Source organism: Pongo abelii, chromosome 10 (assembly GCF_028885655.2).
Source record: "Pongo abelii isolate AG06213 chromosome 10, NHGRI_mPonAbe1-v2.0_pri, whole genome shotgun sequence".
Classification (NCBI taxonomy): Eukaryota; Metazoa; Chordata; class Mammalia; order Primates; family Hominidae; genus Pongo; species Pongo abelii.
This window is the reverse complement of record NC_071995.2, coordinates 20038852-20058166: the sequence shown is the minus strand read 5'-3', so window position 1 is coordinate 20058166 and position 19315 is coordinate 20038852. Positions and strand designations below refer to the sequence as shown.

Sequence of the window (19315 nt, the reverse complement as noted above, 5' to 3'; positions counted from 1 at the left end):
CTTACTCTGTCACCTGGGCTGGAGCGCAGTGATGTGATCTCAGCTCACTGCAGCCTCAACTCCCCAGGCTCAAGCAATCCTACCGCCTTGGCCTCCTGAGTAGTACAGGTGCACACCACCATGCTGGGGTATTGTTTTTTAATCTTTTGTAAACTTGAGGTCTCACTATGTTGTCCAGGCTGGTCTTGAACTCCTAGGCTAAAGCAATTCTCCTGCCTCTGCCTCCCAAAGTGCTGGGATTACACACAGGAGCCAGCAGGCCTGGCCAAGATTTTTTAAAAAAAATTGTCTAAGTTTAGGGTATGGAGCAAGTAAATTTTAATAGTGCTTACTTCTATATAGTCTGTACTGAGACAAGACTTGGCCACTGTGTCGGGGAGAAAGTGAAGTAGGTCTAAATACTTAAATGTAATGAAATTCCAGATTTCCAAAAAAATCAGTTAAGGATTTTAATATTTAGCTAGACGGCTATATAGCAGTTATATACTATGTCCTTTATTAAGAAAGGATTAACGGCCGGGCATGGTGGCTTACGCCTGTAATCCCAGCAGTTTGGGAGGCCGAGGTGGGAGAATCTCCTGAGCTCAGGAATTCAAGACCAGCCTGGGCAACATAGGGAGATCTCATCTCTACAAAAAAATTCTATTAAAAAAAAAAAAATCAAAACTAATGATGCACTTCCAAGTTTTTAATATGAGGAAAACTTTCCTTTTCTTTTCTAAAATCAATGGTAATTTACAACAAAATCTACTCAAGGGAATGGTTACACAATACACTAGACACAAATCTCAAATTGTTTTCTCTGTATTTTACTGTCACATTGCCTCTTTTCTTAATAATCAAGTAAATATTGTAAGACTATAGGTGGCTATAGTAAAAAAAAAAAAGCAAATAATTACCATTATTCTTAGAGCTAATAAAACTAAACTGTTTTACTTCTGGTTTGCTTCTCAATTAGGGTTTCTAAGTTTTAATTTAAGAAATGTCAATTCATTTTTCTGCTTTTCATTAAAAAATAAAAAACCTGTAACTTTGGAAAAGTATTGACATAGGTTTTTAATATCAAAATGAGGGAGAGGCAATAGATGTAGTGTAATTATTCATTAACTTCCTAATTTAAACTCAAACATCTCTTTCCAACTTTAAGTAAAATTACAAATTAATGCCCACCACTATATCTTGGAAAATTAAAGCCTTATGATATTTAAATTAATTTTACTGGTATATTTCGAGGATCAGGCAAAAAAATTAAAACGTTAATTTTTTGGTCACTAATACCCCACCATAACAGTCCTGCCAACTGGTATTAGAAGCAGTTGATTTTTCAGGTCAATCAAAAGAAAGTTATATCTGACTTATTCATTTTTTCATTTTACCTTCAGGATGTAGAGATTTCCTGGCTCACATTTGAAGAATGTGCTTAACTATTTGAGGAGTTTTTAAAAAAAGATTTTTTTTTTACGAATTTATACTTGTCATGTAACTGCTTCTCAAATAAAATCACTGCTTATTAAGCACATGGCATGCCTCTTACTACACTATATCTAATGACTACACTGGCTGTTTTTAACCTAAAAAGATGTTTACATTTTATTATTATTTTTTCACTTAGCCTCGACTTGAAACACACTAAAAAGATGTTTAAAAGGCCACCAAATCAAACTGTATAAAGTGAGGCTCAACTATCAGCCACAATTATAAAGCTATTCATGTTTTAAATTTCTAGTTTATGACCACAATTGTAGTCATTCTATGTTTTAGCTATTTGTAATCTTTAACTCTCATGTTTAGTTTCTTCTCTAATGTTTTCTATGAAACAAAACTATCTTCTCATCTCAAAGAAAGTGCTTGCTTTTTATTGTTAAAAATTCTAGATATAATAAAAATAGAAAGGCTAGCACACAGGGGAAGATTTAAATAAATAACTGTTACTACGCCACACTTCTGTTGGCTTTTTTGTGGATTTTCTTTTGTTTTGTTTTTTGAGACACGGTCTCACTTTGTCGTCCGGGACCTCTCTGGGCTCAGGTCATCCTGCTGCCTCAGCCTCCCGAGTAGTTGGCACTCCAGGCACATGCCACTGTGCTCGGCTAGTTTTTTTTTGGTAGAGACGGAGTTTCACCATATTGCTTAGGCTGGTCCCAAACTCCTGGGCTCAAGTATTCTGCCTACCTCAGCCTCCCAAAGTGCTAGGATTACAAGTGTGAGCCACCACACCAGCCTGGGGAAATCAAAAGTTGGTTCTTTGAAAACAAAAACAAGACTGACAGACTGTTAGCTAGAATAATAAAGAAAAAAAGAAGATCCAAATAAGCACAATAAGAAGCAACAAAGGTGACATTACAATGGATCCCACAGACATACAAAGGATTCTTAGAGACAATTACGAACACCACTATGCACACAAACTAGAAAATCTAGATGAAATAGATAAATTCCTGGAAATATACAATCTCCCAAGATTGAATCAGGAAGAAACTGAAACACTTAACAGACCAATATTGAGGTCTGAAATTGAATCTGTAATAAAAAACCTGCCAAACAAAAAAAGGCACAGATCAGATGGATTCACAGCTGATTTCTACCAGACGTACAAAGAGCTGGTATTAATTCTACTGAAACTATTCCAAAAAAATAAGAAGAAGGGTCTCCTCTTTAACTCATTCTATGAAGCCAACATCACCCTGATACCAAAACTTGGTAAAGACACAAAGAAGAAAGAAAACAAAGGCCGATATCCCTGATGAACATAGATGCAAAAATCCTCAACAAGATACCAGCAAGCCAAATTCAGTGGCATATCAAAAAGTTAATTCACCATGATAAAATAGGCTTCATTTCTAAGATGCAAGATTGGTTCAACATATGCAAATCATAAATGGGAGTCACCACATAAACAGAAAAACAAAAAACATATGATCATCTCAGTAGACATGGAAAAGGCTTTTGATAAAATCCAGCATCTCTTCATGATAAAAACCCTTAAGAAATAAATCCATACTGAAGGAATATGCCCTAAAATAGTAAAGGCCATCTATGACAAATATACAGCCAACATCACACTGAGATGGGCAAAAACTGGCAGCATTTCCCTTGAGAACTGGAAAAAGACAAGGATGCCCACTCTCACCACTCCTATTCAACAAAGTACTGGAAGTCCCAGTCAGAGCAATCAGGCAAGAGGAAGAAATAAAATGCATCCAAATTTAGGAAAAGAAGTCAAATTACCTCTCCTCACGGACAATGTGATCTATACCTAGAAAACCCTAAAGACCCTATCAAAAGGCTCCTACAACTGATAAATGACTTCAGGAAAGTTTCAGGACACAAAATCAATGTACAAAAATCACTGGCATTTCTATACACCAATAATGTTCAAGCTGAGAGCCAAATCAAGAATGCAATTCCATTTACAATACACACATACACACACACACACACACACTCCTAGGAATGCATCTAACCAAGGAGGTGAAAGATGTCTATAGGAAGAACTACAAAACACTGTTGAAAGAAATCATAGATGACACAAACCAATGGAAAAACATTCCATGTTCATGGATTAGAAGAATCAATATTGTTAAAACGGTCATACTGCCCAAAGCAATCTACAGATTCAATGTCATTCCTATCAAACTACCATCATTTTTCACAGAACTAGAAAAAAAATTCTTAAATTAATATCGAACCAAGAGTCCAAACAGATAAAGCAATCCTAAACAAAAACAAAGTCAGAGGCATTACACTACCTGACTTCAAACTATACTATAAGGCTACAGACTAAAACTTCATGGTACTAGTACAAAAACAGACGCAGACCAAGGGAACAGAATATAAAACCCAGAAGTTAAGCCACACACCTATGGCCATCTGATATTTGATCAAATTGACAAAAATAAGCAATGGGGAAAGGGCTTCTTATTCAATAAATGGTGCTGGAATAGCTGGCTAGCCATATGCAGAAGAATGAAACTGACCCGTTACTTTCACCATATACAAAAATTAACTCAAGATGGATTAAAGATTTAAGTGTCAGGCCTCAAACTATAAGAATCCTTTAGCCAGGCTTGGTGGCTCATGCCTGTAATCCCAGTACTATGGGAGGCCAAAGTGGGCAGATAACATGAGGCTTGGAGTTCGAGACCAGCCTGGCCAACATGGTGAAACCCTGTCTCTACTAAAAATACAAAAAGTAGCCAGGCTTGGTAGCAGGCATTTACAATCCCAGCTACTTGGGAGGCTGAGGCACGAGAATTGCTTGAACTTGGGAGGTGGAGGTTGCAGTGAGCAAAGATCGCGCCACTTCACTCTAGCCTGGGCAACAGAGTGAGTCTCTGTCTCAGAAAAAAAAAAAAAAAAAAAAAAGTATAGCAACAAAAACAAAAATTGACAAGTGGGAGCTAATTAAAGAGCTTCTGTAAAGCAAAAGAAACTATCAATGGAGTAAACGGCCTATAGAATGAGAGAAAATACTCGCAAACTACGCATCCGACAAAGGTTGAATATCCAGAATCTATAAGGAACTTAAGCAATTGAGCAAGGAAAAAACAAAACAACCCTTTTAAAAAATGGGCAGAAGACATGAACAGACACTTAAAGGAAGACATACAAGTGGCCAACAAGCATATAAAAAAATGCTCCATATCACTAATCATCAGAGAAATACAAATGAAAATCACAATGAGATACCATCTCACATTCATCAGAATGGCTACTATTAAAAAGTAAAAAAAAAAACAAAAAACAGATGCTGGCAAGACTGCAGAGAAAAGGAAATGCTTATACACAGTGAGTGGAGATATAAATTAGTTCGGCCACTGTGGACAGCAGTTTGGAGATTTCTCAAAGAACTTAAATCAGAACTACCATTTGACCCAGCAATTGCATTGACTGGGTATATATCCAAAAGTATATCCAAAAGAAAGCAAATCTTTCTACCAAACATACACATGCACTTGCATGTTCACCACAGAACTATTTACAATAGCACAGACATGGAACCAACCTAGATGCCCATCAATGGTGGACTGGATAAAGAAAATGTGGTACATATATACCACGGTACTACACAACCATAACAAGGAATGAAATCATGTCCTTTGCAGCATCATGGATGCAGCCAGAGGCCATTATCCTAAGTAAATTAATGCAGGAAAAGAAAACCAAATACTGTATGTTCTCACTTACAGGTGGAAGCTAAACGCTGGTACTCATGGACGTAAAGATGGTAACAGTGAAACCGGGGACTACTGAGGGTGGGGAAAGAATGGAGGATAAAGGTTGAAATCGAGTACTATGCTAGGTACCTGGGTGATGGGCTCATTCATACTCCAAACCTCAGCATCACACAATAGACCCAGTTAACAAATCTACACGTGTACCCCCAAACCTAAAATAAAATAAAAATAAATAAAAAGTATAGGGACACTGCTTTACATGTTTTCCTTGTGCTAATCCTAGTTTTGTGTACTTTTGTGGCCTACCAGGTAAGGAGAAGATGTTTTCAGAATCACAGCTTTGATCTACAGAGATGCTAATGTTATACCCCTTATGCTTGGGGCTTAGATTTGAACTAGTGCTATGAATTGACTGTGAAAGATTCAGTGAAACCCTTTGAGATTCTGCCAGCAAAAATGTAATTCAAATTTAAATCTAATCAACATTCACTGAGTGCCAACCATATGCCCAGTATGATGTTATGCACATGCTAACATTTGCAGCCTTAAGCTACAAATATAAATAAGTTTACATAAAGGCACAAATAACATAGTTTGTATTCTATGCAATAAGACTTGTCTTAGAAGAATATATTCTGAGGGTTTGTCATAACTACTGATTATCGTTGAAGGCAAGGAAAAAGAAACCAGGAAAGTGATTACATAAGACAAAAACCAGAAAAAGGGATACTCAAACAAGATCAAATTTTATTTTATTCTATTCTATTTATTTTATTTTATTTTATTTATTTTATTTTTTTGAGACAGAGTTTCGCTCTTGTTGCCCAGGCCGGAGTGCAATGGCGTGATCTCGGTTTACCGCAACCTCAGCCTCCCGGGTTCAAGCGATTCTCCTGTCCTAGCCTCCTGAGTAGCTGGGATTACAGGCATGCACCACCATGCCTGGCTAATTTTGTATTTTTAGTAGAGGTGGGGTTTCTCCATGTTGGTCAGGCTGGTTTGAACTCCTGGCCGCAGGTGATCTGCCCGCCTTGGCCTCCCAAAGTGCTAGGATTACAGGCTTGAGCCACCGCACCTGCCTGGCCTATTTTCTATTTATTATTACTATTTTTTTTTTTTTTTGAGACGGAGTCTCAGTCTGTCGCCCAGGCTGGAGTGCAATGGCACGATCTCGGTTCACTGCAACCACCGCCTCCCGGGTTCAAGCAATTCTGCCTCAGCCTCCTGAGTAGCTGGGATTACAGGCGTCTGCCTCCACACCTGGCTAATTTTTGTATTTTTATTAGAGGCGGGGTTTCACCGTGTCAGCCAGGCTGGTCTCGAACTCCTGACCTTGTGATCTGCCCGTCTCGGCCTCCCAAAGTGCTGGGATTACAGGCGTGAGCCACCATGCCTGGCCTTCTATTATTAACGATTTTGTTTTAGAGACAGTGTATCACTCTATCACCCAGGCTGGAGTGCAGTGGCACAATCACGCAGCCTTGACCTCCTGGGCTGAAGAGATCCTCCCACCTCAGTCTCCTAAGTAGCTAGGATCACAGGTGTACACCACCACGCCCAGCTACTTTTTTGTTTCTTGTAGAGATAGGGTCTCCCTAAATTGCCCAGTTTGGTCTCAAACTCCTGGGCCCAAGCAATCCTCCTGCCTCAGCCTTCCAAAGTACTGAGATTACAGGCGTGAGCCAGCACTCCTGGCAAAATTCATTTCTATTAAGATATTTTTAACAAATTTCCCATCTGGGTTAAAGTTAACCTTGAGATGGAGCAAATTTTAAGCCTACTGATGAGATTTAATTTATTAATCCCAGTTGACAAGGAAAGGGATTCCCTAAAATCGGAATTTCAAGAGCAGATACCAAATCATTAAATAGTTTCCAACTAAATGTCTGTAGAGCCTACCATTTTGATTTGACTCAAGGTGTCACAGAGACCCTGAGCTTCTCATTAGCTTGGCATTGACAGTTTAACCCCATTTTCCCTTTCTAATCTCACATTTTCTATCTTCTCACAGGAATCCTCTATCCCAGTCAGGCAGTTAGTTCTATTTCCTCCTTTTCCAAACATGTCTCCTACGTTCTCATCTTTGCTGTGGCTTAAGATGTTTTTTATTATTTGAATAAACCACTCTTCATTTCTCTTCTCGTTGTATCCAAATCCTACCTATCCTTGATTAGCTTAGTACTACTTCCTTGTAGACAGTATTTCAGGTGCTTATATTTTCTTTATGACTATATTACAGAAATCCATGTAGATCTAAGTCTTGAGAAATGTGGTAAGAAGATCTGGATTTGAGTTTTAGGTATATTATTTATTAGCTTTGTAACCTTGGGTAAGTCATTCAGCTCAATCATTCATCCAATGTGAATGAGACATAGTTTCTTATTTCAAGATACTCATAATGGAAAGGATATTAAATTTTAAAAAAGTCTATAAACATGACAATATAATTAAGACTCAAATGAGACAACAGAAATAACAGTATTTTAAAAACGGAAATAGAAATATAAGGTATTTAAGAATTCCTCAAACTAAGTTTTCAGTGATTTTAAAATCATGGTATATTCCTTTAAAAATAGCTCACGTTTGGAATTCAGGGTTCAGAATAGAAGCCAAGTTGAGATTCTGGGATCCTGCTGGCCTGGAAAGACTCCTCTAAATTAAGCTATACTGTCTGTGGCCCTTCTTAAAAGATAGCTGCTCCCTAGCCCATTGAAGGTACAGACAAGGGTTTGGGAGCAGTTTTATATAACATGGCAGTTTTTCCTAAGATTTCTCTTTCAAAGAGCTGCTTGGACTGGTGCTCTTACTATGTTTATAGAGATGACCACATCATAGGACCTAAAGCCAGCTGTTTAAACTCATAAAACACTCAATTTATAAGCTGCAAGTTAAGACTTTTAGATTTGGTAATTCCAAGAGACTCACAGTCCTAGTTACATGACTATGAGTTACAAGGTTCTGTTACGTACATTTCTTTCTTTTTTTTTTTTTTTTGAAATAGAGTCTCACTCTGTTGCCCAGGCTGGAGTGCAGTGGCATGATCTTGGCTCACTGCAACCTCTGCCTCCTAGGTTCAAGCAATTCTCGTGCCTCAGCCTCCCAAGTAACTAGGATTACAGGCACCTGCCACCACGCCCAGCTAATTTTTGTATTTTAGTAGAGACGAGGTTTCACCATGTTGGCCAGGCTAGTCTCGAACTCCTGACCTCAAGTGATCCACCTGCCTCGGCCTCCCAAAGTCGTGGGATTACAGGTGTGAGCCACCACACCCAGCCTTGCTATTTATATTTCTATTGATTGATTGATTGAGACAGAGTTTCAGTCTTGTTGCCCAGGCTGGAGTGTAATGGCGCGATCTCAGCTCACTGCAACCTCTGCCTCCCGGGCTCAGATGATTCTCCTGCCTCATTATAGGTGCATGCCACCACACCTGGCTAATTTTGTATTTTTAGTAGAGATGGGGTTTCACCATGTTGGTCAGGCTGGTCTTGAACTCCTGACTTCAGGTGATCCACCCACCTTGGCCTCCCAAAGTGCTAGGATTACAGGAGTGAGCCACCGAATCCAGACTACTTATTTTCTTAATGCAATAAACAGGAGTACTTATCTCCCCTGTAAAACACTCATTTCACAAAGGACAAAATGTTTGACTGGGTGTGGTGGCTTACACCTGTAATTGCAGCCCTTTGGCAGGCCAAGCCAGGAGAATCACTTGAGACCAGGAGTTTGAGACCAGTCTGGGCAACATAGTGAGGCCCCATTTCTATGAAAAAAAAAAAAAAAAAAAATCTAGTCAGGTGTAGTAGTGCCAGCCTGTAGTCCCAGCTACTTGGGAGGCTGAAGCACTCACTTGAGTCTAAGAGATTCAGGCTACAAGTGAGTTATAGTCAAACTACTGTACTCCAGCCTTGGTGACAGAGTGAGACCTTGTCTCATAAGTAAATAAATAAATAACAGAATGCCCGCTAATTAAATAATCTTTTAATTTTATGTTCCTAAACAGAAGCACACTAATAACAAATTAATGTTTTCTGCTATAATAATAAAGAAGAATCCTAAAGAGAGCCCAGTATTTAAAAAAGAGAAGAAAATAGAACTACACATTTAAGCTACTTTTATTAGGGGAAAAAAAAATCTACTTACGGCAGTGGCTCGAGAAAGTTCTCGACACGTACTAAGCAGTCCATTTTGTAAATCATCCCTTTGTAACACCACTGTCTGAATGGCTGCTGGGTTATCTGCATGCATTTCTATCTCTTGGCTGGCTGATAGCAAAGCTTGCTCAAGCGTGTACTATTATAATAAAAAGAATTACACTTAATGTTCTGCATCATTGTATTAATTCTTTTTACTTATCAGTGTCCTGATAATAATCATATTAAGTAACATCAATTGTAGACAATAAACATAATTGTCCTACTTTCTCCTTGTGGAGTTGCTGAAGTTTCTCTTCCAGAGCATGCACCACTTTATCTTGTTCACATAATCGGCTTAACTTGGCCTAGGTTATAAGAGAAGATGTCTTGTTAGCAATTTTTTATTTTTTCTGTAACTGGAGGTAGGCAGTCATTATATGACCAAAAATCTTTATTTCAATCAATAAAATAAAAGTTAAAATATAGCTTATAAAGATAGAATGCTTAAAAAATAGGCATGCAAGCATTTTGCCTCTACAATCTGCTAAATAGGTTAAGTGATATATGCAGTCCTTAATTAAAATGCTTACTGGATTCTATTGTTACATATTTAAAAAATCACACTCTTAGATTCTTAGAAAATAATATAAGCAATAGATCACTTCTAATTGAAATACAAATAAAAATATTATTAATGGAGAAAAATAACTTTCATCAGGGTTTTAGTGTTTAAATTCTTAATATTACCCTAATTTCTTAATTATGAAAGTACAAGAAAGTATTCTAATAAAATTTCAATAGTACAATAAACCAGTTTTAATGTTTCAAAACGAAAACACTGGACAAATTGGAAATATGTCCCCAACTTTATGGCATAATGACACATAAGCAAGAAATTTGAAACTTTACCTTCTTTGCCATTTATCTATTAAAATAACTACCTTATCTTTGTCAGACAACAAGATTCAGCCTACACAAAATGAAAGGTGTTAAAAAGAAAAAGTGGGGGGCTGGGCTCGGTGGCTCACCCCCGTAATCTCTGCACTTTGGGAGGCCAAAGTGGGTGGGTGACCTGAGGTCAGGAGGTCGAGACCAGCCTGGCTAACATGGCAAAACCCTGTCTACTAAAAAAAAAAATACAAAAAGTTAGCTGGGCATGGTGGCGTGCTCCCGTAATCCCAGCTACTTGGGTGTCTGAGGCATAAGAATCACTTGAACCCAGGAGGTGGAGGTTGCAGTGAGCTGAGATCATGACACTGCACTCCAACCTGGGTGACAGAGAGAGACCCTGACTCAAAAAAAAAAAAAAAAAAAAAAAAAAAGAAATGAAAAGAAAAGGGGGTATAATGAGGGAAGAATGTATGGCAAATCAGCAATCTAAAATATGATTTAAAAGAAACTAAATTTAAAAAGGAGTAGTGATAAAATTTCTAAAGGCCGAACTTTATCTGAAAAACATAGCAATTCTTCGTCTCCAGTCTCCAGTCTTCCATAACTTTTTTTTTTTTTTTGAGGCAGGGTCTCACTCCATAACCCAGGCTAGAGTGCAGGGGCGTGATCTTGGCTCACTGAACCTCTCCCTCCTGGGTTCAAGAGATTCTCATGCCTCAGGCTACCGAGTAGCTGGGATTACAAGCGTGTACCACCATGCCCAGCTAATTTTTGTATTTTTAGTAGAGACAGGGTCTTGCTATGTTGCCCAGGCTGGTCTCAAACTCCTGGCCTCAACTGATCCGCCCGCCTCGGCTTCCCAAAGTGCTGGGACTACAGGTGTGAGCCACCGTGTCCAGCCAATCTGTAACTTCTAAAAATCAGAAACAGTTTTTACTTTCATTTAAGTGATGCTTAATGCGTTGGACTGCTAACAATAGGGAGCAGTGGGACGCAGAGGGCAGGGAATAATAATTTAGAGCACACACATAAAATATGAATTTATCTGATGTCACTTTGGAGGACTTTGGAGAAAGAAGTTTTTTGGTCATGCTTATTTCCAGTGTTTTTGGCAGAGAATACGACAGAGTACTGACAATACATATCATACTAATACTTACATCAATATCTACTTCTTCAGGTCTGTATTTGTATAATGTGCCTCTACCTTCATCTTGTGACAGCTATAAGAAAAAAATCATATAGCAACTTAAAAAATCTTATTTAAAAATATATTTAGCCTATAATTAATACTTTGGATTTATATTAAATATATATAACATAACAAAAATGGATTTTAATGATTCTTATACTTTTAGAAGTTTAATTCAAACACTGATCAACAAAGTAGAAAAATACTTAACAGTGATATAATATGCAAGATACGTACGAACGATGTATGTAACAAGCTTGTTAAACATAATAATATGCTGGTCAAACAAAACTAATACAGTATCTTACATTATTGCTTTTAAAGACACACATTATTTTAATAAAAAAATTGACAAATACAATCGTAGCAACTGTATCAAATCAAATACTTAAATTAAGCATAGTTCAACAGTCAAAACCATCCTTCACGGTATACACATAATCACACACTGTATATGCGTACACTCAAATGTCAACACATCTTAACAAAACCTATAACATATTGTATACATATATATAATATATAAACACACATACACAATATAGACTTATCTTGCTCTTCTGTCTTAAGAACTAAAAGATAATGAAGGAAAAGGATGGGTTTAATTGAAAAGAGGAAAATCATTCGAAATCTCATAAAACTGAAAGCCTATGTTATAAACTATGGATAGTCAAATTTCATAACAAGTTTATGTGTGTTAGTTGACTCCATTTATGTTACTATATTGTAAGGAATTATTCAGTGTACTTAAATATCCTTTCTTCAGCTTCTTCCCAGTATATTTTGGTTAAAAGATATTTTGGTTACTTCTGATCGTGCTTAGCAAGATTTCAATAGCCATCCCAGTCAGTTATACTACAGATAACATCATAGCCTCTGCAGGCAATACTTCACTATTTTTCTTGTCTTTTGATTTTTATATTGACTGTGAGAAAATAACAAAAACACAGTAGAAAAAATTTAAATGGGGCTCATTGCATGTTTACTAAATGGCACAATTTTTTCAAGGTGGAGTTAGAAGTAATGTGTCCCAATTATATTCCAGTTTAGAAAACTAAATTTCATATATGCATAATACATAAGAATGTATAAATGACAATTCTATATGTTTTCTCTATGAAAGAAACTGCTTGACAGTTACAGCTTTAAAAGGAAGCATTATTTTAAACAGGAGATAACTTTGAATTGATCTAGAAATGTGGGAATCAGGAGAAGGTTAAAAATATAAGCATTCCAAACATACAATAATTCCTGGATTTATATTTCATTTCAAGACATTACTTTCACATACCTCATGCAAATGAATCTGTGACTATTTAAGACTATGCACAGTGATTGTTAAACCACAAAACTTTCATAGGAATGAATATGACATGAAAAATGAATTTAATGACTAAAGTTAGAATACTCTTACACTACTCAAAATAAGTATCCTCAGGTGTGTCCTGAGAAGTGTCAACTGTCATTGTAAATTAAAGCACCTAGATCCAAGAAAATAATTTATATTCCTATCTGGAAAAAAAGTAATATAAAGTAAGTTTTAAATAGGTAGATCTATGATAAAAAATGTAAGACAATGCCAAAATTCCATTTTCATATTTATAACAAATTAAAGATGAAAGGTCATAAGCTACTAAAAGTTCAAATATAGTTTGCTTAATATTTATTTATTTATTTTTTGAGATGGAGTCTCGCTATTGCCCAGCCTGGAGTGCAGAGGTGCGATCTCGGCTCATTGCAACCTCTGCCTCCAGGGTTCAAGTGATTCTTCTGCCTCAGCCTGCAGACTAGCTGGGATTATACGTGCACCATCATGCCCAGCTAATTTTTGTATTTTTAATAGAGACGGGGGCCATGTTGGCCAGGCTGGTCTCGAACTCCTGACCTCAAGTGATCCTCCCATCTTGGCCTCCCAATGTGCTGGGATTATAGGCGTGAGCCACCACACCCGGCCGTAGTTTGCTTAATATTTAAAGTTAAATGCAAAACAGCTTTACTAGACTACAGAATCTGAATATAACTAGCGGACAGTGTTTCATCTAGATTAAAATATCAAATGTACCCTATATCTCAGAGTTAACAGAAAAAAATATTAGTATATTAAAGTGAAAACTTAGTAATTTATAGTAAATCTTTAGGATATTGATATACTATTTTTATTTGGGGACTCTTATTGCAGATTTATTTTTACATCAGTTAGCATATCATAATAGAGAAAAATGTCTACTGTAGTTACAACTTTAGAGTGATATATCCTTTATAGCCATATAAATATCATATCAATCAGATTTTTGTGGTATTTCTACTTTTAGTACCACTGAAATTTTTCTTTAAATCTTTTATCAAGTTATTCAATAAAGATATTCATTAGACATCAACTAACCAAATCCTTAAACCTCTCCCCACACATTGCTTTTACGACAGAAGAAAAGCATAAGAAAACAAAATTTTTCCTTAAACAAACAAAAAACGCCTTCATAGAACTGAAAAGGTTGCTATTTCGTCCTCAACATGAAAATCCTGACCCCTCATCCCAACCCCCGGCCCTACCAAAAAAAAAAAAAAAAAAAAAAAAAGTAAATTTCATGAGCATTCTGGTTAATTCAAGTTTTGCATATTTAAGTTCATGGTAACACTGTTTATCATTTTTTTCAAATACACCTTTAGCCAAAAAAAAAAAAAAAAAGGTTTGGTTTGAATACTTCATTCGAAGTACCTTAGCAACACTAGAAAAGCAAATGAAAAAATGGGCTATGTAGTAATTACATAAACTGGTGCAGTGCTCCAACTTCAGGTTGAGGAGTGTATTATATAGATTTTATTAACTACATAAGGACATGTGTTATATTTTATTTAGGATGTCGGAACCTTTTAAAGTATCTGATAGTTTCTTTTTTTATAAAGCTGTCTTGGCATTAAAACAAAGTTACTCATGTTAATTAAAATTTAACTTCAATATCCCTTAGGTATGTGGACTATATACATTTTAGAGTATATGAACATAATACATAAACTCCAAAAAGGAGTTTTGGGGAAATATTTTAAAATTTGATAAAATTAGACATTATATCCATAGATGGCAAAAAATGCTCATAGGACTATAGGCATTTGTTGATATTGCATCTTTTAGGACAAATTACCTATCAGGTGATTAATTTCACTGGTATTAATCATGTTATAAAAACTATGGTCCTAAAATGTAACTGTGAAAGGTGGTGTAGAATACAGAATGCTTAAAAAAAAAAAAAAAAAAAAAAAAAAAAAGAGATAGTATCTCATTCTGTCACCCATCAGGCTAGAGCACAGTGGTGTAATCGTAATCACAGTTCATTGCAGCTTCGGACTCCTGTCTCAGCCTCCTGAGTAGCTAGGACTACAGGTGTATGCTACCACGCCTGGCTAATTTTTTTACATTTTGCAGAGACAGGGTCTTGCTTTGTTGCCCAGGCTAGTCTCAAACTCCTGGGCTCAAGCGATCCTTCAGCTTTGGCCTCACAAATTGTTGGGATTACAGGCATAAGCCACCTCACCAAGACTGGATTCAGTTTTAAGTCTTTTTTATTTGACCAATTTTAAGAAAATTACTGCCTAGGTAATTTCTTGAGTGTTCTCCAAGGAAGAAAGATGCAAACATTTCCAAAAACTGAGTGGCTATGATTCAGAATAAAATAGGTTATAAAACATTTTGCCATTGTATTTCTAGCTAAATATCAAGAACTTATTAATACAACATTGTCATTCAACTTCAGAAAAGCAAACTGTAGCAGTACATTTTCCCTGGATAATAACATCATGAGGGAAACCTGGAGAAAAATAAAATATAATTTCAGTTTGTGCAAATTTATAAACACAGTTTAAAAAATGTGTCAGGCTGTCACTTTAATCTATTAAGGATGCCCTGCATAATAATTAAGTCCTTTACTAGTGGCTGAATAAAAATAAGACAGTTTGAAGACTCCCTAGCCTTAACAGCACTGAGAGTTAACACTGATTTCCTGGTAACTGGTGACTCAGCCATGCCCAGGCAAGGCTGCTGACATTAGACATTCAGATCTTTCTGTTCTGTACAATTTTAGTTTTCTTTTACATATTAATATAAAGAAATATTTATACAAATCTATTGCTCTTTCAGTATTCAAGGTCAGTGATGCTATAATGTGCCAGTCTCAGACATCTTCACTTTCCCCCCCACCCCCAGCCCTTCCCATTTCAGATCTTCACATTTTGGGAAAACCCCAATTAGAACTTTTAATGCAACTGAATAATTTAAACTATCAGACTTCTGCATCATGAACCATGAATGTTGAGCATTATATATTAAAAAAAGCCAATCAAACCAAACAGGAAATCCAGGCTACCATTCTCATCTAAAATATGCAAAATGTGATAAAAACATAACCTATTATAACAAAATCCCTTTGATCTCATGTCAATTTAGCATCATATAGATGATGATATATTTTACTGACAGCTTCAGACACTGCAGAAGGTATCAGTTTTGGAGTAAGTATTAAGACTCTCGGTGTGGTACTTTGGAATAGAGTACCAAGGTCTATAATCTGGTGACTTTAAGAATTGAAAGATTCCATTTTCTTTTGATAAGTAAAGCTGTTTAACTTTAAATATTTAATAGCTTGTTAATCTCTTTATTGCAAATTTGAGACTATTTTCAGTCATCTAATAATATACTTTAAATATTTTGAAAACTGTGCTGAAATACAAGTCACCCTCTGATCAACTGTATCCATTCCTCAGTTACATGGCCCTGTGATGCAGATCCCATGGCAACTAAACCAAACAGAGGCCTTAAAAGCCACTGTGAGCTCAAAGTTGTTCTTTTTACTAGGTGCCTTATATATTTTAATCAAAATATATATTCATTTTTCATGTTAGTTAATTTTCTTCTTCTGCATGATTTTTAAAGATTGTAAAGGTCATACGCCAGAGTAATTTGAGGGTGTTGAAGTGGAAGAAGCTGATGTTGAGAAACACATAGCTAGAAACATTTAGACCATGAGATACACAAAAATTTGATAGAAACATATATGACTTCTTTTGCAGATCTGCAGATTACTAAGGTTCCTAAGTTAAAGCCAGCCAACTCCATGACACACATTTTGAATAAAAAACAATAGGGTAACTTATGATAGTCTTGACGACTGCTTGAGAATGGTAAGAATACAGTGACAAAATACCCCCGGTATGTTAAAAAGTGGCTATCTTTAAGTTTTACCATACCATGGTACAGAAACTAGATTTAAATAACGCCCATACAAATATAACGTATTCTTAAAACACTAGGTTGGGGGAAGTTGTGGAGGGCTACCCCTGAAAGTAAATATTTTTACAAAGTCTTTTCCCTAAAAAATAGGTATAATGCTTTTAAAGTTAATAAAACCATATGAAGATCTAGTAATTTTGCAAATGTACTGCAGACCTCCAAGTACATATCAATCAAATACTCTGCACAAAAACTTTAGGAAAATGGCACATTTAATATTCAACAGCAAAATGTTCAGCGAAGCCATGCTAAGAATACTGCAGCATCTTGAAAAGCATGGATGAATTGTGGTTTTCCAAATAAACATAAACAAAAAATAAAATAAGAAAAACACTGATGTCATGAGTAAATCTGAGAATAAATCAAAACTGTCACTGAGGGATTTTGCAGATGATAAAGCAGTATCATTCACTGTCCAAGACCTTACTTGCTGGTACAGTTGGGGTCTTAGCGCCGAGTTCTCAATCATTGTGTGAACCATGGTGATAATAGGTTCATTTTCTTTCATCTATTTCAAATCAGGAGGAGCATACAGCAAACATCAGTTTACAGCATAGCTAGATTTGAAAGACGACACTGTAAATATAGCCTCTACTTTAATATCTTCCTAATAGTGCAGTTGTTTACATTTTACCCCATGGTTGTACAGATTTAATTCATATAAACCATTTCAAACAAGTATTAAATGCTGTGAAATACTTCCAAGAAAAAACTACTAATTGCAACACTGTCACAACTAGTTCTACTTCATACATACAATCACAATATAGTCAATTAATGAATATTTCTACATATACTAAAATAGATGATAAATCATAATTCAAAGGGTAAACTAAAGGGCGAGAACCTACACAATCAGGAGAAAAATGGTATAATTTAATTGATTATGAATTCAGTAATAAAGCTGAAAATGATATTCAGTTCTGTGTAAGGTGATAAAACATTAGTTCTCTACAAATATTAAAATATAATATACTGAATGTGTCACTTAATCACATATTTTATTAAAGGTAATCTTGACATTTATAGACACTCTATTTTGGATTTTCTCACAGTATAATACCACATGTAGAATTACTCAAGGATATGCAAACTAAGACCTATTCAGCAGAGACTTGGTATGTCTCCTCAGCTTCTAAAAAGGAAGTCTGAAACCAAGCTTAACATTTCCAGCTATGTTGTACTTAATTACTGCCTCTAGAAAAATATTTGTTTTAGCAGGCTCTGTACTTGAGTTAAAGCACTCAAAAGACCATCATGATGTATATAGTAAAAGGCCAAGAAAGCTTTACCATTTGTAAGTAGACAGGTCTGTTTATAATGGTAATTTGTAACATTTACTTTATGTAATTTTCATCTTTCATATATAGAAAATAAGCATTTCTATCGTGGTTGACAAATGCTACTTTACTGATTCAGCTAAGTCTACAACAAAAGTTCATTAATCTCAAAATTAATAAATATTAATATAATGTAAGAAAAAACTAAATCTTAAAACTTTTTCTAGACAATTATATTTTCAGTCTAATTGCCAATAAAATTTGTTTAGTTATCAAATTAGAAACCTCTTGTGACTGGTTTAATCTACTTTTTAGTCAATTAAGTGATAAAAACACATGCTTATCTTTTAACAATATCCCAATTAAAAGTTTCATTCAGACTAGACCGTTTATTTTTAAATCTCTGTGCCTACAACTGCTTTTTGGAAGTGAGGATATTAAAAAAAAAAACTTCACTGAAGAATAAATTGACAAATTTTAGTTGTACATCAATGACTTTTGACAAAAGTATTCATATATGTAACAATCAAAACATACAGAATGTTTCCATCTACCCAGGTAGTTCCCTCATGTTACTTTACCACCAACCTGATTAATTAATTAATTTTGTCAAACTTATTAATTAAATGTAAGGGTATTTGGAACAACACATCAGTTAAACAAAAAATTCTTACTGTTATGGTGATCTGTTGCCCAGATTGGAATGCAGTGGCCCTATCATGGCTTACTGCAGCCTCAAACTCCTAGGCTTAGGCAATCCTCCCACATCAGCCTCTCGCATAGCTAGGACTACAGGCACATGCCACCATGCCCAGCTAATTTTTAATTTTTTGTAGAGACAGGGGCCTCATTATGTTGCCCAGGCTGGTCTTAAACTCCTGGGCTCAAGCAATCCTCCTGGCTCATCCTTTATAATTGTTTTGGGGGAGCCAGGAACCTCGCTCATAAGAGATGGTGAAATCGATAAAGGTTGTGTTCTGTTTCACTGACCGGCCGTTATCCCATCTCTCTTCCTTTCCTTGGGTCTGCCTATTCCTCGAGACACAATGATATTGAAATTAGGCCAATGAATAACCCTACAATGGCTTCTAACAGTGCAAGTGAAAGGAAGACTTGCATGCTTATCACTTTAAATCAAAAGCTAGAAATGATTAAGGTTAGTGAGGAAGGCATGTCAAAAAGCTGAGACAGGCCAAAAACTAGACCTCTTGTGGTAAACATTTACCCAAGTTGAGAAGGCAAAGAAATAAGTTGTTTAAAGAAATTATAAGTGCTACTCCAGTCAACATACAAATGATAAGAAAGCAAAATAGCCTTGTTGCTAATAGGGAGAAAGTTTTAGTGGTCTGAAGAGAAGA

At 35.9% G+C, this 19315-nt stretch overlaps 1 protein-coding gene across 24 annotated transcripts in view; it reads right to left on the bottom strand.

Moving 5' to 3' along the window:
- Nucleotides 1-19315, bottom strand: part of PLEKHA5 (pleckstrin homology domain containing A5) — a 242398-nt gene that overhangs the window by 42809 nt on the left and 180274 nt on the right. For 12 of the 24 annotated variants that reach the window (XM_024256698.3, XM_054526919.2, XM_054526921.2 and 9 more), the window contains 3 exons: nucleotides 11365-11427; nucleotides 9598-9678; nucleotides 9321-9470 (listed from right to left, as the gene is read on the bottom strand). In XM_024256698.3, the coding sequence (XP_024112466.2) occupies nucleotides 9321-9470; nucleotides 9598-9678; nucleotides 11365-11427 (294 nt within the window). Of the gene's footprint in view, nucleotides 1-9320; nucleotides 9471-9597; nucleotides 9679-11364; nucleotides 11428-11932; nucleotides 11969-17104; nucleotides 17186-19315 lie in introns of all 24 variants that reach the window. The other 12 variants (XR_008511852.2, XM_054526907.2, XM_054526913.2 and 9 more) reach the window with 2 other exon arrangements.